At 38.1% G+C, this 24,040-nt stretch overlaps 1 protein-coding gene across 7 annotated transcripts in view; it reads left to right on the top strand.

The window, feature by feature from the left end:
* PMCA (plasma membrane calcium-transporting ATPase 3) overlaps window positions 1-24,040 on the top strand; it is a 108,194-nt gene that overhangs the window by 49,610 nt on the left and 34,544 nt on the right. The window contains exons 1-14 of one of the 7 annotated variants that reach the window (XM_018507885.1): window positions 8,164-8,279; window positions 8,372-8,657; window positions 8,877-9,157; window positions 9,456-9,656; window positions 9,903-10,132; window positions 10,278-10,413; window positions 10,541-10,675; window positions 12,404-12,439; window positions 13,418-13,845; window positions 13,933-14,417; window positions 14,637-15,682; window positions 15,809-16,023; window positions 16,247-16,398; window positions 21,553-21,685. In XM_018507885.1, coding sequence (XP_018363387.1) covers window positions 9,001-9,157; window positions 9,456-9,656; window positions 9,903-10,132; window positions 10,278-10,413; window positions 10,541-10,675; window positions 12,404-12,439; window positions 13,418-13,845; window positions 13,933-14,417; window positions 14,637-15,682; window positions 15,809-16,023; window positions 16,247-16,398; window positions 21,553-21,685 — 3,354 coding nt within the window. In that variant the 5' untranslated portion in view covers window positions 8,164-8,279; window positions 8,372-8,657; window positions 8,877-9,000. Of the gene's footprint in view, window positions 1-7,275; window positions 7,525-8,163; window positions 8,280-8,371; window positions 8,658-8,876; window positions 9,158-9,455; window positions 9,657-9,902; window positions 10,133-10,277; window positions 10,414-10,540; window positions 10,676-12,403; window positions 12,440-13,417; window positions 13,846-13,932; window positions 14,418-14,636; window positions 15,683-15,808; window positions 16,024-16,246; window positions 16,399-21,552; window positions 21,686-24,040 lie in introns of those variants that run through there. The other 6 variants (XR_001940120.1, XR_001940119.1, XM_018507881.1 and 3 more) reach the window with 6 other exon arrangements.

Below are 24,040 nucleotides of genomic sequence, written 5' to 3'. Positions count from 1 at the left end.
GTCTACCAGGTGAGAGTCATATTTTTCCAGGGTTGGTAAAAAAACATGTTTTTAACAGTTTCAAATATGCTTAATTGATCTTTTTAATATGTTTTCAACGTGCCTTTTTATAATACTGTTTAAAGCATGTTTGAAGAATATTTAAGAAAAAACCAATTTATTCTTAAAAAAAATCATTAATCTTTGCCAACCCTACAATTTCCGAAAATCAATTGATTGATCGGTTCATCAATGAAACTGCACTTCGTGAAACTCGTTATTTCTTTGTCAATTTTTTTTATCTCGAAATGAATATTCTTAATAGATTAGAAGAACCATAAAATTTACATTAAGGATATTAGCCAAAGTTATGTATTGTATTGGGTTTGAACAAGAGTTTGTGGCGCTACAAACTTCAAAATTCAAGCAGCTTTATTTTTAACTTCGTTAAAAATTAACGAAATTTAAATTTTAAAACAAAGTTTTAAAATTTAAAATCTTTATGTTCGAAAGGTCACTGTGCCTTTTGATTTTCTGTAAGTTTAGTTATCTTTATATATGAATTACGAATTGGACAAAATAGAATATGTTCTTTTTACTTTATAGGCTCGTCACATGCTTAAAAAAACCTTGCGAATATTTTCGACTTGCTAATTTCAATGTTCGCAAAAGTTCATCATGAGTATCAAATTTATTCAAAATATATTCTGAATCCTAGTAAGTTTAATGCTTCAATCAATATTATTAAATTAAAACAAATTCAATTTGCTTATTATATAAAGTTACTTCTTCGATCAATTTTACAATGTTCTTCAAAAGAAAATAGATTCTTGTTTTCAGTAATAATGAGTTTTCCCAAAATTTCTTTTAAATCTATTTTAAGATTATATCATATTATCAAGAAAATATTCTTTATTGAAGATACCGTTATTTAAAAGGAAGAAAGTGAATTGAGTTAACATTTTTCTTATCAACGATATTTTTCTGTATGCCACAGAGAAAAAGGTTTCTTTGGATTTAGTATTTCTATTTATTTGACTAAAATTTGTTTTATTGAAACAACATATACTTGTACGAAATATTATTTGTTTGAATAAAAATTTTGTTGTTTCATTTGAGAAATCTCTATTGCTTGACAGAAATAACATTATTATTTGAAGTAGTATCTTTCAATTAAATAATATATTATTTGTTTACAATGAATACAAACAATGAAACAAATTGTTTATTTGAAAATAGCAAAATATATATTCATAGAAGTTATTCCATGCAAATAATTGCTTTCTTAGAATAGTCATTACATTTTTTGACCAAAAATATGGAAACAATGGCTTATACGTCTAACAACAGAATTAAACGAGCAGTGCTATGTGCTACATCAATTATTTGTTTGTGCCGTACAGTTGATCACGCGAATACTGAAGATAGATATTAGGGGCTCCGCACAATAAAAGGAATAGGGAACAGAGAACAGAGACTAAGAATTTCAACCTATCAAAAATCATGTATTGTGGAATATACATGATTTTTGTATATTCTCTGTTCTCTGTTCCCTGTTCCTTTTATTGTGCGGAGCCCCTTATCTGTTCAAATAAATAATGTATTTAAGACAAAGATATACATTGTTTCAAATTCAAACAATCACACTTATTGATTCAAATATTGGTTTGTTTGGACCATTCTAAATAACAAATTTATTTGGATACGATAAAATTTATTACATCTAAAAAAATCTTTTTCTCTGTGTGTAAAAGTGATTAAAATAACTCATCCAGTTGGATATAATCAAGGCTGGGCATGTATTTGAAATACTTTTATTTGAAAAACAGTATTGGTAAGACAATTATATTTTGTATTTTGTGTTTGTTCAGAATACATGAAAATATTTTGTATTTTGTATTTCAAATACTAACATTGAGAATCAACCTTATTATATGAATTACAAGATATAAAAAGCTTTCATTTAAATAAAAAATACGTAATACTTTTATGTGATCCGCTAAAATAAACAATACAAAATACGCTTGTATTGCAAATAGTGTGTTTTAAATAAAAGTATTTCAAATACATGTCCAGTCCTGGGTATAATTTGACATGAATTTAACAGTATAGTGTTGATACATTTTTCACATTAATATTCGCGAAATGTATACTTCCGAGTATCGGCGAACTTCGAATCTCCGGCGATCTGACATTTGACAAGACATTTCTCATCTAACCGACGATGACGACGACAACGGTGCGGGTGCAGCGAGGTGCAGTTAATAAAAAGGAACGGCGTCGCACCCCGGACGGGGAATTAACGTTACGTGACGGTGTGGTACGCGGGTGAATAATGAGAGCGGCTCATGCAAAAACGATTAAACTCGTTTAGCTAAGAGCCGTCTGAGCGGATAATAAAATCGCGCGGGGTCTAATTCGATGAACGTGCGTAAGCGGTGACATCATTTCGCGACCTCCTCGCCTCTCTCGCCTCTCTCGCCGCGCTCTATAGACGCATTTAATGACGATACGCTCCCGCGGCCGCGGTCACTCGGCGCTGAAACAGCGCCAGTAACACGACCGGTCCTCTTCCCCGGGCCGTCGCATCGTTTCCTCGCAGCGCGAAATGCCATCACCGCGTAATCCGCCCGTATTTCACGAGAGTTAACCGGCCGACCCGGCAACCTTCTCCGCGTTTTACGCTCGCGGATTCCGTATTTATAGCATTGTGGCCAGATACGGAGAAAGGGAGAACACGAGAGTGTTGTCGGATGATCAAATCGGACACGTAAGAGGCCTTCGAATCGCGTGGACAGCACGTTGAATCGGTTGCACGCGAACGACTGCGAATGACGAGGTGAAAATACGGATGGATTATATATGTTTTACGTGACGAATTGTAATTTTTTTTTACATTTGTGCGCGATCGTTATCTGTTAGTATTATTATAGTGGAAGGCTGTCGCGTCAGAATCGATCCTTGACAGATCCGACTGATTCATTGTCTAATACCTTCACTTCAACGATTGGCTTGTGTCTCTATCAATGTAGATTAGTTTTGTATCTCGGTTTAATTTATTCTTTAGGTTTTTCTAATTCTAATTCTCTTTTCTAATTCTTAGAATTCTTTAAATTCTTAAACGCCACGCGACGAGAACAACACACTGACACGTGCAATTCAATTCGATTGTTTACAACTTTCATAAAAACGAATATATTGATAAATTTTTTTGTAATCGAAACACCAAACATTAAGGAACATATAACAATATCAAGTAAAAAATGTAACTTTGTTAATGAAAAAGTTATAAATAGTGGAAGAAACATTGAAAAGATCCGGCTATATACATACATTTATCCATATCTTACCCATTTTCTAAATTGCTTTTTGTATTACTTTCAAATACAATATAGAAAAATTTATAACTTTTTCATAATTTTTTCATTTTGTTAAAAAAATACGTGCAAATACATCCTCAAAATGAGATCAAAGTTAATCTACATTGGTAGAAGTGGACATTAGTCGACGCTGTTCAAAGCGAAACTCGAAGAACTTTTTACGACAGAAGATGGAGAGGAGGAAGAAGAAGAAGAAGGGAGGGGCCGAAATGCATTTTGGAGGTATTTCAAGTCGCGAGATTGCGCTATAAAAGTCGCCCCAGCGCGGTTTCGCCGCTCAAATGCGCGCGGCGAAATGCAATTACGCGCGCGCGCCAAATGCCCGACGCTCGTTTTAATGAAAAGCGACGGAAACGCTGTGCAGAACGACACGAACGGGAAATTGCTTCTCCTTACGCAATTTTCGTTGAGATCGATGCAAGAAGCTGTCCCTTAGATCACGTCATCCGGTCGCTCGAGGAGATATCACGATACACGAAATTCGATCTTGACAAGAACCGGCATCGCCTTTATGTCCGATCACTTCCGTCATGTTCCTTTTTTTATCGTTGTTTCTTTTTTCTGCATTGGAAAAAATCTGCATTAATTGGAATTCGAAATAGGTTCGACCATATATTATAGATACAAATCAGATACTTATACACTTTAAAAAATATAGGTGTGAATTTAACATCTCGCGCGGTGATTATTTCTCCATATTCTCCATATTGATGTTGACATAAACACCAACATGATGTGGATTTAATACTGTGGGTGTGGATTGAACATTACACTGTTAGATATCAAAGGAGTCAGAGAAATTAAATCAATCTCTCTTGTTAAAATAACATTTTAACTTCTATGTGTGTCAAAATGTAAATCAATCCATTTCTGTGGTTGAAGTAAACAACATTCATATTAATGTGCACTTAGTAAATAATAAACTAAATTTGAATAAAATTTAACATATTTTCTTGAGTTAAATTGTTTAACTGCATTGTTTTAGTTAAATTACTAGGAGCAGTAGCGACCTGTAGAAATAATTTTAAAAATAACTCCAATTAGTTATAATTTATAACATTATAAATTTAACAGTATGATTTAAAACTCATGATGTTAAATCCACATTTTGTTGGTGTTTTGGTAAATCAACACCAACAAGGTGAGAATTATATTTAACACTCACGGTGTTAAATCCACGCTAAATTTTTTAGAACGTAGTGAAATCTATTAAACACATTCTACTCGAAATAACGCAATCAGAAATTCAATTACGATAACCAGAATTTTGATTGGTATTATCAGAATACAATTTGTTCGTATCTCTTATTGATACTTTATTTTTTTTTCAATGTAAAGCTTTCCACATCATGAATTTAACATTTGAACGTAGCTCCATTTTGTTCAAATCCGATTCGTCAATCGTCATCATCCCTCTACTTTTATCAATGTAGATTAACTTTAATCTCAGTTTAACATGTTGTTTATTTTTTCTAATTCTTAAAACAAGAAAAGATGGTTAAGTTATAAATTGAGATCAAAGTTACTCTACCGTGGTAGAAACAGACATGAAAGTTGCAAAATGTCAAGTTTATATTACTTTCCTAGAACATAGATGTTATAGATAATGTAAGACTGCTAGTAAAACAACAGAAATTTCATCAAATTGACTTTGCGATAATAGTCGACAAGTCTGCACTGAAAAAAAAACTCCTGTTGCATTAATTCTGATAGATTCAATCAGAAACATACAAATTAGACAGTTAAATCTATTAAACATTCTATTCGAAGTAACTAGAAATTCAATTACGACAACCAGAACTTTGATTTATATAATCAGAATTTATTTTGTTTGTATTCTCGTTACTACAATCAGAGCATTTTTCTCAATATCTAATTTATATGATCGAATTTGGTTTTTTTTTTGTACTTCTCGTTGGTACAATCAGAACATTTTTCTCGATATCTAATTTATTTTATTTGTACTTCTTGTTGGTACAATTAGAACTTTTTTCTCAGTATATATAAGTAATAATTGTCTAATGAATAATAATTGCCTGATTAAAAAATTACAAAATTTATAATATACGATGATTGTATTCTCTGTGCTTTCATTGTGCATAAAGTTTAACATTCTCTCACTACCTTCGATCGTTTGACGTCGCAGTTGAGACGCATGGAGTCGGCATCGTAAAAGGAAGCAACGCGGCCACTGCTGATTATTGCCCAGTTCGAAATAGCCGGGGATGAGAGGATTACGTGAACTTCGTAACGTTCGTAAGTGAGCTGGACCATCTTGAGCACGGAGAACGCGTCGCCGCGTCGCGTCGCGACGACGACGCCCGGCGTCCCGACGTCTCTCATCGTCCCGCCGTTGATCTTTCGTCGCAGAGGGCTTTTACTGAACGGATTAAATTTCCGTGTGCTCTTTCCGATGTGTACTCGGGTCGTTTCTCTCTCGGTACGAAATTTTTATCTCGCAGAGAATCCCCTTTTTTTCCCGCGTCGTTGCTATTTTTATAAATGCACCTTAACTTTAACCTTGACTTAACGAATATCTTTTTCTAATTCTTCCCAAGAAGTAGAACACAGAAGTCATAACGATATCATCATGACTTCATTCGTTACTCATTTTTAAGTATCAAATGACGTCATGATGACGTTCTGTAATTATGACTTAATTATGGCTCCGTGTTCTATCTGGGTTAGAACTAGAAAAAGACAAAAAATAAGTTAAATCAAGATTAAAAAATCTACATTGGTAAAAAATGGACATCAATCACGCGGTCTTTGCGTATCATCTTTTCTTTTTCTTCGAATTACGTATCACTTAGATAATATCACAAAAACACAAAAAGATACAAAATTACAAAAAGATTAAGATAACATCAAGTATAAGTCATTTTAGGAAAAATCGCATTGACGTCAATATGCACTTTTGAAGATAATTTTGTGATAAACTCTTGGCGTGACAATATAATCTTTTTAATTTTTAAGTTATTTATTTTATAAAAAATTATGATTTTGATAATTTTGTAATGAATTTTTGATATGACAGTAATTTTAAAGTGATTTTTTTAATTAAAAAAAAGTCGGTCATTTCAGAAAAAATTATATGATGTCATTCGATACAATTTTCATGATGATTTTATGATAATGATTTTTAAGTGATTTCTTTAGTAAAAAAATCACCTAAAAATCATTATCATATCAGAAATTAATAAAAAAATTAATCATTTAAAAATTATTATCATGTCAAATTCGTTATAAAATCATCATTAAATGACATTAAAATGAATCGAAGTGATTGGAAAATGATTTTTAATGATCATTTTGGAGTTATTTTGATATTATTTTATATCATAATGACTTGTTTTTGCTTGGGCGTAACGAATATTATAATTTTTTCTAAAATAAGTTCTACTTGATGTTACTTTTATGATTTTGTTTTTTTAAATAAAAAATGACTGTCATGTCAAGAATTACACGCAAAATCACTGTCAAAAGTGTATCGAATAACATCGTTATGATTTTTCTTAAAATGACTTTTACTTCATGTCATCTTGATCTTATTATGTATTCTACTCGTGGATCTTTGGTTTTGAATGCCGGAAGTGGCGTTGGCGACAGGTGCGACCGGAAATAAAAGGCTCAAAGTATTACAAGCGTAGTAAAGCGCGCGATCGTACGTAACGAATCCGCGATTCGAGGTAAAATAACAATCCTAGACAAAAAGGTAGGGAAGGGGGAAGGAAAAGAGATAGAGAAGAGAGAATGAGAGAGAGAGAGAGAGAGAGAGAAAAAGAGAGGAAAAAGAGAGAGGAGTTGCGCTCGCAATCTACTAGAGGGCAACACGAATCGATTATTACTAGATTATTACTTTGTTCTCTCTCTGTCTCTCTGATAGTTAATTTTACTTAACACTCGCCTCCACTGTCTGTGATCGGGAGCTATCTTCATATACATTACTGGATGCACCGCCCGCCGCCGCTCGCCTGCCTTTCTGTCTGCGCGGCGATAAAGCCTCTCCTTCCAATACGTCACTCACGGGAAATCATGAAATTGTGACTGAGGGAGGGGGGACAGCCTTAAAAGGGCCGTGATCGCCCCGGCTGTTTGTTCGTCGATTTCCTTCGAACACATCGCCTTAGCCTAATACGTGCCACGAAAGGGGAACCATCAGGAGGTAAACGCGCCCCCTCTCTCTCTCTCTTTCACATTCCTTCCCTCTCCGTCCGACACGCGTCGTTATTTTTAGAGCACCGTGTTTGTATTCCTATCGAGCGGGAGTCCGGGAGTGAGTGACAGTCGGTCCTGTTAGCGGTATTTTCCGTTCCATCAACGGCCACGTTCGCGGCGTTCGTTTTCACCCCGTGAGGTTCTCACCTGCGGACTTCACTTCGCACTCGAGCGATCCGCGCCAACCTTCACGTCGCTTGCCAGCCGCTTCCGCTGTTCCGCTTCGCGCAGCCCCGCTCGCTCCGCAGTCCAGTCCACCGCCGAGGCGTTCATAACCTCAATCTCGGAGCGCGAGACGCTTCACGCTCCGGCTCGAGGCTCGAGCACTCGAGGGGGAGCGGGTTAACACCTGGTCCATGTTCAAATTCCCACTCGAGTACCACTCGGGTGTCACTTTATCCTTGTTGTTCACCAAACGAACGAGTCGAACGAGGATAAAGCGATATCTGGGAAACGTTCCTCGGGATGGAAATCCGAAGGCGTCCTTGACGGAGAGGACGGGGCGAGTGCACTCGGCTGTCGGCTCTTTAACTCGGGGGAGAGAGAGGGTTAACCGACCTCCGGGATTAGCGCGCGCGCGCGCGACGAGCGCCTCGTGATCTCGCTCCGATCTCGCCGCCGATTCTCTCCGTGACACGGTGCGCGGCGCGCGTTCGCTCCGGCGCCGGGTTAAAGGAGTTTGACATTTAGCGAAGCGCCGCGGTAGGGTCGACGTGGTGTGTGTGTGTGTGTATGCGCGTCGTACATGCGTATGTGTGTGTGTGTGTATATATGAGTGGTGTACGTGTATGCAGGTACCAGCACGGCGAAGCGATGTTGCTCCTTTCGACGTCGCTGCACACCCCCGGAATCAATAATCGCGTTGCATAAGCGACGAGAACGTCCGTCGCGAGCGTAACCGCGTGCCCTCGTCCTCGTCGCCGTCATCGTCATCCTCATCGTCGGATTATTCGTTCAGTTTCCTGGCACGCGGCCGCCCGATATCGATTGCGTCCGCGTTACTCGGTTCCCGCAGCACCGCCGGATCAAGGAGAGCTGACCTGTCGTCGTGCAACGATGTGCACTACACGCCTCGCGATGGTAGATTTCATCTATTTAATCCTTTCTCCGAGACGCGTCGACGTAGCCCATAGACTGTAATTCCCAGTCAGTGGGCACACTGCGATAATTTAACTTACAAATGGAACTAAACGTAACATGTGTATATGAATGTAACATGGAACATGTGTTTATATCCATTTAGCATCTCATTGCACCTTGTAAACTTAATAATTGAAGAAGGTCTCTCTTATGTTTCAGCCGTTGGTCCTCCATTCACTTGGAGGCCAGTGGAGCAGAGACGCCAGAGAATAATACGAGCTGTGGTAGCCTTGCGGAAGCGCAACAGTAGTTGGCTTCGGCCAACGGAGGCGACAGGGATATCATGGCGACGATAGACGGCCGGCCGGCCCAATATGGTGTCACGCTTAAGCAACTCCGTGAGCTCATGGAGCTCCGGGGTCGCGAAGGTGTCAACAAGATCAATGGCTACGGTGGTGTGCAGGAGATTTGTAAAAAGCTGTATACTTCACCCAATGAAGGTAGGTTCGTCAACTGTATCTTGCTAGGACAGAGCATGTATGTCGACAAGAGATAAGCTTCACCTTTCTTCTAATCTCTGAAAACTTAAGCCGATATTCATAGTCAGTTGTTATTTTAAGATCGTCTTAAGTAATGTCTTAAGATGCTAATATGGCTCTATAGTTGACTTAGACATTAATCTTAAGACTATACTTAAAAAGGCTTAAATGTAAGAACTGGACTACCAGTCTAAGAATCATGACAAAAATTCTGACATAGAAAAACATGATGAGAAATATATTGTGATAATTTGTGTAGGTCTTAGTGGATCAGCAGCGGACATACAACATAGGCGAGATACATTTGGTTCCAATATGATACCTCCAAAACCACCAAAAACATTTTTACAGTTAGTATGGGAAGCATTGCAAGATGTCACGTTAATCATCTTAGAAGTAGCAGCATTGGTTTCATTAGGTCTTAGCTTTTATCATCCTGCTGATGATGAGGAAAAAGAAGGTAAGTATTTATGATGTGATGTCATATATTTATCTATGAGTAGTTTCCACTTATTGTTAGATAGTATAGTAAGAAATTTATATTAAAATCTTTTATATATATATATATACATATATATATGTGTGTATATATATAGTGTGTATATGTAATAACTGCAGAGAGTGTCAGCTTTAGGTTTAGAAAGACTCTAGAGAGAGAGAGAGAGAGAAAGAGATTTTTACAATAATTTGTTTCGTTTATCTCTAGTTGTGAGTGTAGATGAGGACGAAGCGAAATACGGTTGGATTGAAGGACTCGCTATTTTGATTTCTGTAATTGTGGTGGTCTTAGTGACGGCGTTTAATGACTATTCCAAGGAGAGACAGTTTAGAGGTCTTCAAAGTCGGATAGAAGGAGAACACAAGTTCTCGGTTATACGGCAAGGAGAAGTGAAACAAATCTCCGTATCTGACATTGTTGTGGGTGACATTTGTCAGGTATATATCGTTAATTACATTCTTTATAGTCTTTAAATATATAATAACCTGTTAATGTTGGATTAACTTTGTACGGTATCTCTGTTGATATTAATGTAGTAGAGGAAAGCAAAATTTACATTAAATTAGCTGTTTGACAATATAGATAAAATATGGAGACCTGTTGCCTGCAGACGGTATTCTTATACAAAGCAACGATCTCAAAGTGGATGAATCCAGTCTGACTGGAGAGTCAGATCATGTAAAGAAAGGGGAAGCGTTCGATCCTATGGTACTTTCAGGTGAGAGAGCCTTGATTGAATTATCCTCGTTGATACATTATTTCTAATGTATAAAAAAATGTTCAAAATTTTTGAAGAATTGTCATAGGACGGAAAATTATTTTGTGTATATTGTATTGTTGAAAAGGTACGCACGTGATGGAGGGTTCCGGAAAAATGTTAGTTACTGCAGTAGGTGTTAACTCCCAAGCGGGTATTATCTTTACCTTACTGGGTGCTGCTGTTGATCAACAGGAGCAAGAAATCAAGAAAATGAAGAAAGGTACGTGTAATCGTTACTTCCGATCGACTAATCACTTTGAATGATTATATATTTATACAGATGTTACTAAATTCTTGGAGTAATGTAATCTTTTATATTTACACTTATATAGTACGTGTTTTTTGAAATTCTATTAGATTTTGTTAGATTAATTTCAAAATCGATATTCCCATATTTTTTCCACTCTGATGATTTAGTACACCTGTCTCTCTCTACTAGCAACTTCTGAATCATTCAGTAAACTATTGAAAAGTCTATTGTAAAGCCAATAAATGAATATGTTATGACGTACAAGCAGCGAATTTACGATGATTTGCCTTTAATAGAAGTTGTTGGTATTCTATTATATCCTCGCATGATATTTACGAAATGTTTCAAAAGGAGTGTAGACGAATCGCAGTGGACGCATGGTTTTGACGTGAATTGGTGTGACAATTTTTTATTACAGATTTTACAATATAGTCATTTCTTTATTCCCTGTTTTTACCCTCGACATCGCATTTGCAACCCCTACAGATGGATTTCTGTATTTTTATTAACTCATTAACTGATTGGCCATAGAGAACCTGTGTTTTGATTTGTTAACGTTTCAAGAACGTACACTTTCTAGTTTTATAAAGTGTAAAATATTCTCGTAAAATGCAATGACGCAGCAGTATTGTTACATGACAATTCTTTCATTAACAAAAAATTCTTTCCCCATTCAATTATACACATTCAATATATATTAGACGCTGTAAACAAACATCGAAAGTAATATCTGCAAATTACAGTTATTTCTGCCAACTTATCTTTAGTAAAGTGTCATATATAATTTATGAGAAGAAGCTCTTATCGGTAGAATATTTTCAAGGTGCCATTATTTGATTATGTCTCATATATTTTCTTGAGTCATTTGTGTTATTATTCCTCTCTACATAGCTAAAATGTTTCCGCTGTATAATGTTTCTGCTGTATAATGTTTTCTTATCTTTGTCTGATATGTGTATATGAGGTTCACATTTGATAATTGCAAAATTGGTTAAATTGTTATTCTATAATCTTTTCAAATTATTTTTATAGAAACTGTCTTACAAGTCACGTACTTTTCAAATCAGAGACTAAAACTTTTAAATTTTACATTTTAATAATGCTATATTAAAAATGTCAAGGTTCGATTTTTACTTAAAAAAAAGAGGGGAAGGGGGAATTGTTTTCAAACACTAAACTTATCAGAATCTTTGATATATATTAGATATAATTTGTTATATTGGATATAAGTTGTTATTTTTAATTCAATTTAAGAAAAGTACGCCATTTTTGGGACATTTTATATATGGAAATAGAATATCAAAGACATAATTTCTTTCTTTGACGATCCATGCTCCTCTGTATGCATTTCGTTGTTGCACAACCTGGAAGGTGAATTTGTATATTCCTGGCGCGGGCGTGCGTGCGTGTATGTATTACCAGGAATGCATTCTTATGCACTTTTACAATTATATTAGTGAAAATTTGTCCATTTATCATAAAACAGTAGCCGTTTTTCATTCTTTATGTTAGACCTTCTGGGCTGTACCTACCTCATTTGTTAATATTAAGTACTCCTCTTACGAAAATTAACGAGAAATGGAAGAAAAAGAATTATAATTAAAAGACCTGAATTCTGTTAATGGCGCGACTTATTGGCATATACATTTTCAGATAGATCGCTAATCAATTTCGTTTTGCATGTATTTTTTTATCTAGAGGCTAAAAAGCAGCGGAAGAAGAAGTCATTACCAGGTGAATAATTCTAAATAATATCTATCTATATATATATACATATTCTTATTGTTTTTATCTCAATATATAATTATGTGTACTTTATACACATATACGTTACTATTAATACCAAGAAATTGATCGAATTCTCAAGGCAGTATTCAATTTTCTTTTATCTCTCACTTCATCTTCTTTATTTTTCTATATCACTCGGCGGGTATATTTTCTTTTTTCTATATTATTTCGATTAATTGTACCTATGACCTTACACTATGTGTATACTAATGTTGCGTATGAAGGAATATTTTATCGCATTGGCAATATTCGATTAAAGTCGGTTTTCCCTTTTTTCATTGAGCACAATTTAAGTGTACTCGGACCTGGGATATATTGCACGCTTTGAAGCAATAATATTAACTTAAAATAATGAAAATTATAATGAGGGTGGACACTATGCATTTTATTTAAAAGACACGATTTCGTGTTATGTCGATATATTGCTCGCTACTAAACGCTATATCCAGGTCCGAGTGTAAAAGAAGAAATGAAATTACACTGTCCACGCTTCCGTATTCCCTATTGATTTTTGCGTGTTCTATTGGCAGTGGTTTATATGCATTTGACACGTTAGCGGCTATCTCGTTCTTGCATTAGCTTCTCGTTTTCTGCATTTTAGTAATGATATAAACACCCGTGGTTTTAAATCTGTGTTTTTAACATGTAACTGCTGTGCCACTTAATCTTAATCATCTTTCATTAAACTTTTATCCATTAACTCGAGTAGCATCCACTATTTTTATTAGAATGCTTTTAACAACTTGGTATATACCCATGCTAAGTTTAACGATCGAGGTTCAGTCGGCGTTGCGATCGATTAGCAGCCAAGCATGATCAGAGTCTTTGCTGAGGCGTGAGTAAAGATTGGATCACTCGAGTCGATTGAGCCTCGATTGGTATATAGCGATGGAACGTGGTCTAATCTTGGCACTGTAAATCAAGGAGAGGAGTCGGTAGAGATTACCGGGAACAGTCACGTGACGGGAAGCGGCGGCGGAGGCGGTGGAGGTGGCGGCGGTGGCGGTGGCGGTGGCGGCGGTGTCAAGCACGAGGGCGGCGAGAATCATCACGCGGCCGCACCCGCGAGCGCCGGGGAGAGCGGGAAGAAAGAAAAGAGTGTTCTGCAAGCCAAGCTAACTAAACTCGCCATACAGATCGGTTACGCCGGCTCGACCATCGCGGTGCTCACAGTCGTCATTCTAGTCATACAGTTCTGCGTGACGACCTTCGTCATAGAGGGCAAGCCGTGGCGAAACACGTACGCCGGTGATCTGGTGCGGCATCTGATCATCGGTGTCACGGTGCTCGTAGTCGCCGTACCCGAGGGTCTTCCTCTAGCCGTCACCTTGTCGCTCGCTTATTCCGTCAAGGTGAGATTACAGGAATTTCCTCTTGACTTTACGGAAACCATTGTTCTTTTTTCCCCTCTTTGAGACCGTCCGTTTTTCTCTGTGCAGAAAATGATGAAGGACAACAATCTGGTGCGTCACTTGGACGCCTGCGAGACGATGGGTAACGCCACCGCCATTTGCTCGGACAAGACCGGCACCCTGACCACGAACCGCATGACCGTGGTACAGTCATATATATGTGAGAAGATGTGCAAGACAACGCCGAATTTCTCGGACATACCGAGCCACATCGGCGAGTTGATCTTACAGGCCATCTCCATCAATTCGGCGTACACGTCGCGGATAATGGAGCCGCCGGACCCTACTGAATTGCCGTTACAGGTTGGCAACAAAACCGAATGTGCCTTACTTGGATTCGTATTAGCCCTGGGCAAGAAATATCAAACTGTGCGGGACGACTATCCTGAGGAAACCTTTACGCGGGTGTATACGTTTAATAGCGTAAGAAAGAGCATGTCCACCGTTATCCCTAGAAAGGGTGGTGGATTCAGGCTCTTCACCAAGGGCGCTTCCGAGATCATCATGAAGAAGTACGTATATAATTTCATTCTAACGTTTACATTGTGTTACGATTTAGAAAAATTTAAGTCCTACGATTTCAATCATTTCTCGGCAATTCCAATTTTTTTTAAACAAGAACTATGTGTTTTTCAAAAGAGAAAAATTTATTCGACCTTAGTGTCCTGAAATTGATTTCTTTTTCTTTGAGATTAAAGAAGAATTTAGAAATCTGATTGACTTAATTACAGATGTGCCTTTATATATGGTCGCGAGGGTCATCTGGAGACGTTTACCAGAGATATGCAAGAGCGTCTAGTAAAGAACGTGATCGAACCCATGGCATGCGACGGGCTGCGTACCATCTCCATCGCTTATCGCGATTTTGTTCCTGGCAAGGCGGAGATCAATCAAGTTCACATCGACAACGAGCCCAATTGGGACGACGAGGATAATCTAGTGAACAACCTCACCTGCCTGTGCATCGTCGGTATCGAGGATCCGGTACGTCCCGAGGTACCGGACGCGATCAAAAAATGCCAAAAGGCCGGCATCACTGTGCGCATGGTTACGGGTGACAATATAAACACCGCGCGATCCATCGCGCTCAAGTGTGGTATCCTGAAGCCGAACGAAGACTTCCTCATTCTGGAGGGCAAGGAGTTCAATCGCAGGATCAGAGACAGCAACGGCGAGGTGCAGCAACATTTGCTGGACAAAGTGTGGCCAAAACTACGAGTATTGGCCAGATCGTCTCCCACCGACAAGTACACCTTGGTGAAAGGCATCATTGACAGCAAGGCGAGCGAGAGTCGCGAGGTCGTGGCGGTAACCGGCGATGGCACGAACGACGGTCCGGCTTTGAAAAAGGCCGATGTCGGTTTTGCCATGGGTATCGCCGGCACGGACGTCGCCAAGGAAGCGTCCGACATCATACTGACGGACGATAACTTCTCGTCGATCGTGAAGGCGGTTATGTGGGGCAGAAACGTCTACGATAGCATCGCCAAGTTTCTGCAGTTCCAACTGACCGTCAATGTGGTCGCCGTGATCGTCGCTTTCATCGGTGCTTGTGCCGTGCAGGACTCGCCGCTTAAGGCGGTGCAGATGTTGTGGGTAAACCTAATCATGGACACATTAGCGTCCCTCGCCTTGGCCACCGAATTGCCTACGCCCGATCTACTCCTCCGTAGACCGTACGGTCGCACAAAACCACTCATTTCCAGGACAATGATGAAAAATATTCTCGGTCAGGCCTTTTATCAGTTGGGTGTAATTTTCTCGCTTCTTTTCGCCGGTGAGTACTATTCCTTTCCCTCTTCCTGTGATTCCACGATCTCGCCAATTCCCCTCGTCGAACTTCCATTGTTCGATGTTTTTATCGAGCAAAACATTCTAAAGCTTTCGCGAATGGCTGCCGCAGGTGACCTGATGCTCGACATCGATACGGGCCGCGGAGTGGCGGCGGCAGGCGGCGGGCCCACGCAACACTTCACCGTCATCTTCAACACGTTCGTCATGATGACTCTTTTCAACGAATTCAACGCTAGGAAAATTCATGGTCAACGCAATGTCTTCCAGGGAATATTCACCAACCCCATCTTCTATACGATTTGGATCTGCACGTGTTTCGCGCAAGTAAGTTATCAATTATTCTTACTTCTATCTATTGCTATGAGGACGCGATGTAAGGACGGCGGATCACTGGATTAGAATTCCATTGATAAATATCTCGTATAATAGTAATTTTATTTATTTGTTCATTGATACATTGCAAAACAACGATGAGCAGCTTGTTTTTAACGATGATTTAAATAACATTGTGTTTTAATAAACAATTGTCTGTTTATTTTGTTTATAGGTGTTTATCATACAATACGGTAAAATGGCATTCAGCACCAGAGCGCTCACGTTAGACCAGTGGTTGTGGTGCCTGTTCTTCGGAATCGGTACGCTAATATGGGGCCAAATAGTTACGACTATTCCTACACGCCGAATTCCCAAAATTCTTTCGTAAGTTAAAATTACGTACTCACAAACATGTACACCTACATATACCTACATACAAACACGATTTCTTTTGTTTGATCTTTGAGCACGAGGTTTATTGCAAAGAGAGAAATGAACAAAACCGCATACTCACAACACTTGATGCTTTTCTTTTTGTAGAGAACGATTTATTTAAAAATGAGATTAGTTTAAGATTTAGTTTAAGTTTCATAATCGTGCAATTTCCAAAATCTATAATAAAAATTCCGACAATATTGATCACGCGCGAATATATATATTACAATTATGAAGATTTATATATTTATATACATATATATGTGTATACAATTGAAATTTTTACATCATGATGTTTTTATTTCAAAATCATAATAAATATCAAAAATAAAAAAAATGTAAGGTGAATGGACTGTCTCTTGTGATCAGTAAAATTAATATCATTGACACGTCAGCATTGTGCTCAAATCCGTAAAGCTTAGAGTAAATATAGATATCTATATGGACTATCTACGGAATTGCTATCTAATCTATCATTATACGTGAATTAGCATTCTAAGTTTTCGTCTCATTAGCGGTAGATGCCTTTGCATGCCAAATCTAGAACTCACTCGTGCTAATCAGTACAAACACACACATATATATTTTATATATACCGCAGGATTAGTAACAGTTTATGTCGACTCCCGAAGAATGTTACCTCCCTTGTGCAAGCTCGCGTGATTGTTTCACTTTGGTCTGGAATAGGAATCTTTAATGAACCTGTAAAGTAATCTCGAAGTAACTGTTACATATAAAATTCAATTATATCCGTATTAACAAGTTGGACTTGTATAATTACAAAATTATAAATTAACGAATTGGCAGTCTAATTGGATAATTATATATAGATACTGTAATAAAAAAGATAATCACAACTGTAGCCGTATCAAACTAGAGATTGATATTAAGATTGAATTGAAATTTAACCAACCAAAATAAAATTTATTAAGCTTGATATTGGTTTTTTCTTCTTCTGATTGGTTAAATTCCATTTTAATTTCTAATTTGATACGGGCATTAGGATTCTCACAGACAGCATATAATTACATTTATATTAAAATAAAGTCATCGTGATGACGAAAATTTCAATAAAAGTGTAAGATAATTTTAGAAATGATTCTACTTCAAAAATTATTTGGTACTATAATTGGCAGCAATCATATCGTTTCACCGATCATAAATCAACAATCGTGATCAAATGTAAATGATCACGCACGCTGAGATGAACCCCATCCCGGGTATTTCCTCGCTCCTCCAACCTGTAAGTAATTTGGCCTTAATCGTTGCATGATTACAGCCATCTTGGAAATCTACTTACTTGTTTGTATAAGCGGTGTCGAGCGACCGGCGACAGCGGGCGTTATGTTGTCGCAAGCACTAATCGAGGTTCGATGCATAGCGCACGATCTTGAATATTCAACGAGACGGATTGGAAAAAAAAAACAAGAGCTTATTTAGCTTAATAACGCGATTATTCGATAATTAATTTAAACTGAGCATGAGGAACAATCCAAAAAGGATCGCGCGATCAATAACGCTTATTAACACACGCTCTTTCACTCGATTCGTTGAATTTACGCGATCTCTCAGCGTTCTTTCTTTCTCTTTCTCCTTTTCTTTTATCCTTACATCGCCTTTTACCTCATCCTTTTCCTTATTCAACACGTTTTCTCTTCTTTTCCATATATATATATATACACGTACACAATCATGCCCGACTGGATATGACTCTCTATAGTGACTCTAATTGTCTACACCTGTCAATGAAACCAACGTAATCTCGGCGAGGATCAGTCTTCGATGTTGTAAGCAAGAAAAAAGTATTTTCATTGAGAAAGAAAAGATAAATCACTGTGTTGACAGAAAAGGGTTGCAGTATTGGAATTTTGAAAACTCATGACATAGTTTTAAAGAGTACATATAATTAAAAGTGTAACACGGAAGGAAAAGTAAAGTTATGCACATATATTTACTATTCCAATTAAAATCAATTTAGAATTTTAATTCTCCATCTCTAATTTGGGTCTTTTAAACACAAGCGAAACTTGACTTTCAAATTTCTTCTTTATTTTTATTCAAATTTCAATTTCAAGATTTTAACATTTGAGTTAAAAAAGAACTATTTGATAATATAATGGAGATGTTGAAAAATAATTCTGAATTTTTCCACATTTTTTTGAAATCTAGAATAGTAAAAAAATTTAAACAGAAAAGACTCAGATTGCAAATGGGGGGTGGGGGATTAAAAATATGATTGCAGAGGATTAAAAGTGCTCTACTGAAAAGTTATTAATTTTGAAAAAGTGTCACTTCCTATCAATACAGCGAAATATTGAGAATGAAAAAAGATATAAAAACTTTTTTTACTTGCTTGCTGCATTTGAATTTAAAATCTAAATTCGCCGATTATAACAGTTTCAATCATTCGTACTACTCTTTCGCATTGATACCTTTTTCTCTCTCCCCTGTATCTCTCTCTTTTTTTTTTTCCTTTTTTTCCCCCTTCAAGCTGACAGCTCCTAATACGCAAGAGAAGCACGGTTCGAATGCCGCCGCATGCGAGAAGCTCGCCCGTGTAACAGGCGAGCGGGTTAATCTCGCGTTGAGTCGAGAATATACACGCTTTTTGCCGCTACTCTGTGTACGCGAGCCGAGGGCACTACTAAAATGCTACACGAGCGGAAGGGTCAGCTAGCCAAAGGTTACAGGGAGTGTTCTCTCGCGAAGCTTTTACCGCCGTGTATGTAGTACGGTACATGTACCCGCTTGTATAACACAACGGTACCAGCCCGGCTATTCACGATGTTAGTATGCGTGTGTGCGTGTGTATGCCGTTTCGTAGGTGAACAGAAACCCGATATACATATTTCCCTTCGATATATTGTATGATATTGTACATGCATCTATCGCGTCCTGGCATCGTCCAGGACGGCGAGAACCGATGACGTGCGCTCGCTATATATGAAGAACAGAAAAGAGCAATTCCCGTCGGGTTGGTCTCTGAGTTCACGTGTATTTCCGATTGATTTTTAAAGGAGATGGAACCTAATTCGGCGGTAAATAAATTGCTTCGTTTTTTAGATTATTCTTGCTTTATTTGATTTTTTTTTCCCCCGCACGTAGACGTTAATTATCGCGTGAATTTACGGATCGGCCCGACACATCGTTCCGTCCATCGTCGAGTGCCGTTCTCCACGAGAGAGCCTGTGCGAGTGCCTATAAATAGCGACGACAGGCGGCACGTAGTCACATCGGCACTACGCGCTTTTTCGCGCCTGTGTCGTTCAACAGGTAAGAATCGCACCTGCTTTTTGCCAAAGCGACGACCTGACGCAAAATTCACGACGTGTCCTGAAAGACTAGAAATAACGGAGAAGACGAACCGACGACGCGAGATAGAAAGACACAGGCCAACGAAACGGAAACACAACACGTTAACACACTTGTTAAATTCATATAACGTCAAATTAAACCCAATTTGAGTTATTTTCAATCTACTTTGTTTATTTTTAATTATTTCTTTAGATCGTCACTGCTCTTACTCATTATGACGTTAATTTAACTAAAACAATGAAGTGAAACAATTTAACTCAAGAATATGTAGATATTAAATTTGACTCAGTTTATTATTTACTAAGTATATACGTTAATATAGACGTTGTTTACTTTGAAATTAACCATAGAAATGAATTAATTTACATTTTGATTCATATGGAAGTTAAAAATAACAAAATGTTATTTAACTCAAGGGTTACCATTGATTCTTTGATATGTAACACTGCAGGACGAAGGTATGTGGTGGCTTATCAAAGCAGAATGTTATCAGTACCTCATCGTCGAGGAAAGCTTTGAATCGGGAAAACTAACGTATCACACATCGGATGCGAAGAAAAAAAAATGCATTCTCTCTGTCATCTCGCGCACATGTAATCTTATATCTTCTCCTCTCTCTCTCTTTCTCATTCTCTTCTTTTCACTCATTTCTCGTATTTCTTCATGCTTACCATCGGTTGTAACGTGGAAGGCTGAATCGACAGCGATCGAAGAAAAGTTTCGCTTTTCTAATGCTTTAAATTGACTGACTAACTTCTTGCACCGTATCGCAATAGAACGCATATTTTGCTCACGACATATTTGCACTTGCACCCACTATGCATCTCCCTATTCACTAACGTATGGAGTGTGCGCTAAACAGCCTATTTGATCGAAGATTGAAATAATTTCTTCTCGTAAGATTGATTAGGTACATCTTTTGTATTCCTTTAAAGTTGAACGTCTTGATCGTTCCTTCTAAACTCTGAAAATAGAATTTCTAGAACTGAAAATGTATTTGAAAATTTACATATTATTAAGATTCAAGATTCGCTTCGAATATAAAATTCTTTCTCTTACTTGTATTATTCACTTATCGATCCACTTTCCACTTATTATTGTTGGCGGGAAACACTATTTTGAATTAACCAGATAGTCAGAATTTATCCAAATAGAACAGAAGTCCTAATAATATTATAAGGACATCGTTATAATTTTATTTATCACTTATAAATTCACTTGATACTTAATATAATATCATGATGACGTCCTTATGGCATCTTTATAACGTTATCCAGGTATCTACTCTGTATTTGGAAAATAACTGAAGAACCGCGCCCGTCTCGAAATTTTCGTCAACAAAAGATCATCTCAGCGTGTCGTCATCAAATATATCTGTTAGCAAACACTCCGCATTTCATCACACCTTTCCGTCACGGCAATAATAGGAGTCAATCCACTCGTCAACCATATACTTACACGCACAAACATGCACCTGGGTCACTATCTCGCCCGGTCTTATCACCGATAAATCTATTCTTTTACTTACACCATCGAGTCCCGCGTAGCGTTAGCACATCGTAAATAGATTAGGGATTTCCTGAGGAGCGAGGGGAAAACGGTGTCGGGTGCAGCGTGCCCGAGAAGAGAGCGCCGGTTGTGAAACTTCCGTCTCGGCTGCCCAAAAAAAGAAAGAACATAAGAAAGAAATTAACAGTACAAAGTATACCACACCATTCTCTAATCCATTCAATTAACAGGAAGAATCCGAGTGATGAAGAAATGGTTTCATGTTTTTTTCAAAAACAGATGGGGCCGCGGCCAGCCGGATGATATCGGTGCGATCAATCTAGGAGACGAGAAATTCGACCCCGACTCGGATAAAAAGCCGCGCGCAGGACAAATTCTATGGATCCGTGGTCTAACACGGCTACAAACACAGGTAACTATCCCTATCTCTCTTTTCTCTCTCTTTGTCTATCTACCTATCTATCTTTCTCTGTCACTCTGTCTCTCTCTCTCTTTTTCATTCTCTCATTATCTCATCATTCAACTCAAGATTCAATATTCTCTCGATTCCTGTTCTATTCACGAAAACATAAATGAGAAAACTCAACAAAAAAACCGCCCCCGGATCCAACGGGTTCAGGTGGCGAGACCACACGAGTCACATACGGTCCTCTTAACGTTTTTTAAACTCTCAGGACTCTTTTCTTTTCTTTTCTTTACTTTGGATGCGGTCCACTTAACTAGAAATGCTTCGAAGCGTTTGATTGATCAATCAGAAGAAAGAACGTTACCAATTGACCAATCAAAGAATGCTTTCAAAGCATCAATAGCATCAAGTGGACCGAAATCTTTGTTTCTTTCTTTTAACAGCGCACTGAAAAAGAAATTTACTAAATCTTAATACGTATTTTTTTAAATAGTACTAAGTATAAACATTTACTTATAACAAATAAGTATTTACTCAATAAAAAAAGTGCTGTAGCTAAATAGTTGTTGTACCAAATAAATACATATATGTCTACATTGGTAAATGTTTACTTGGAACTATTCAAATATTTATTAAAATTTAGTATTTTTTTCAGTGTACGCGCGCAATTACTCGACGTTCGTATGCACGTCGAACGTATGCGTGCGCGTATTTCTTCTTATTATCAACAAATACGTATACAGAATATAATAAATCCATTTATACTACTTGTATACTATTACCACTCTACTTATTACCATCGACGGCGACGATAATAACGAGTTGTTTCAGTTTTGACCGTTACCTTGGTTTGCATTTTCATTTGAGTTCCACCATTACCACGTTAGAGAACCGCGGCCGCGTTTTTCCACACTTCGAACCGATGATATCGACGACCGTGTGCGATAAGTGCCTCAACAGACGATTGAACGCGTCCAAGTAGACGGATCGTTAACCGCCCACTCGACAGCCCGCTCGTGTGAGCGCGCGGGAAACGATCTTTGGCTGAAGGAGGAGAGCGAAGAGCCACGCACGATTTTTCACAAACTACACTCTCGGATCGGTGTTGCTCTCCCACTCACTCCTTCAGAGACGCGATACATCTGACCGTGTGTCTCTTACCAATTAGGACAACACGTGCACATATTCATGTACATATATACATATTTATATCTATATATATTTCTAAACAAGTAAACTCAGTGTATAAGTCTACGCCGATAAGAGAAGCTAGGTCTAATCTGTCATGTCATTATCTCAGGTAGGGGAAATCGGTCGCGGGTCTCGATCGACCGGATCCGGTCGATCGGCCCCGCGATTAGGGTGACAGGACCGAACGTAGAGAAACGGCAGACAAGAGACGATAACGCGAGATAAAAAAAAGAAACGTTTTACTTGAACTCGTTACGACTCGACCAGCGTCACTGATCGCGCATGCACGACTCTTCGACGAGAACGACGCACTGATAGGGTTGACGCACATACACAATACACACATAGAGACCTGCCGTAGTAAACGCACAAATTAGTGCTTGTTCTCCGCCCGTATAATCTCCACCCCCTCGTATACGCGAATACCAGCGATATGGGAGCAACGCGAGGACAGTTGGGACTAGACGTGTGATGTCTTTATCCGCGGGATTTGCATGGAAAATCAACTGTGATTGAAGTAAACGCGTATGCGGGATGGCAAATCATAGCCGGAACCGCTTTGGCAATTCTCCTAGATTCGAAGATACACGAATGAGATTTTTCTTCCCTGCATCCACATTTCTTCCCTTGAGGTTATACAAGGTTTGCCTTCGACGTTCTTTTCGTATCTTCAAGTTGAACGAAAATTAACAAAGTGTTTCGTGGACCAATTCTATACAGCACGGACTTCCAAGACTTAAAAACGTCCAGAGAATGTTCTATATCTTAAGGATGTTTCCAGGATGTTCTTAGGATAAAGCGTGCTGTGTGGGACCAATACAAGATTGGAGTAAAGATGGAGTGTAGGTTTTTAAAACTGTACAGTTTTAAAAATCTAGTGATCGTTTGTTTCGATCTAATTTATTTGACATGCAAATCTAAACGTCTCCGCCTTGTCCCAGCTCTCCTGATCGCGGTACTCACTCACATCCCTCAGAGAAGATCGCGAGTGTCGTGACCAATGCGTAGGGAGAATAGAAACCAGCAGGATATATCACCGATTTCTGATCAAGTCGAGTTTCTCCTGATACTACTTCCTGGCGTCGACGAGTTTTCGACCTGAGCACATATATATCTTACATATATTTGCGCGTACATATATATTACATATATATTATATATACGTTCTTA

Source organism: Trachymyrmex cornetzi, unplaced genomic scaffold, assembly GCF_001594075.2.
Source record: "Trachymyrmex cornetzi isolate Tcor2-1 unplaced genomic scaffold, Tcor1.1 scaffold248, whole genome shotgun sequence".
Lineage (NCBI taxonomy): Eukaryota > Metazoa > Arthropoda > Insecta > Hymenoptera > Formicidae > Trachymyrmex > Trachymyrmex cornetzi.
Note: the sequence above shows the minus strand (reverse complement) of the source record. Positions and strands in the feature narration are given on the sequence as shown.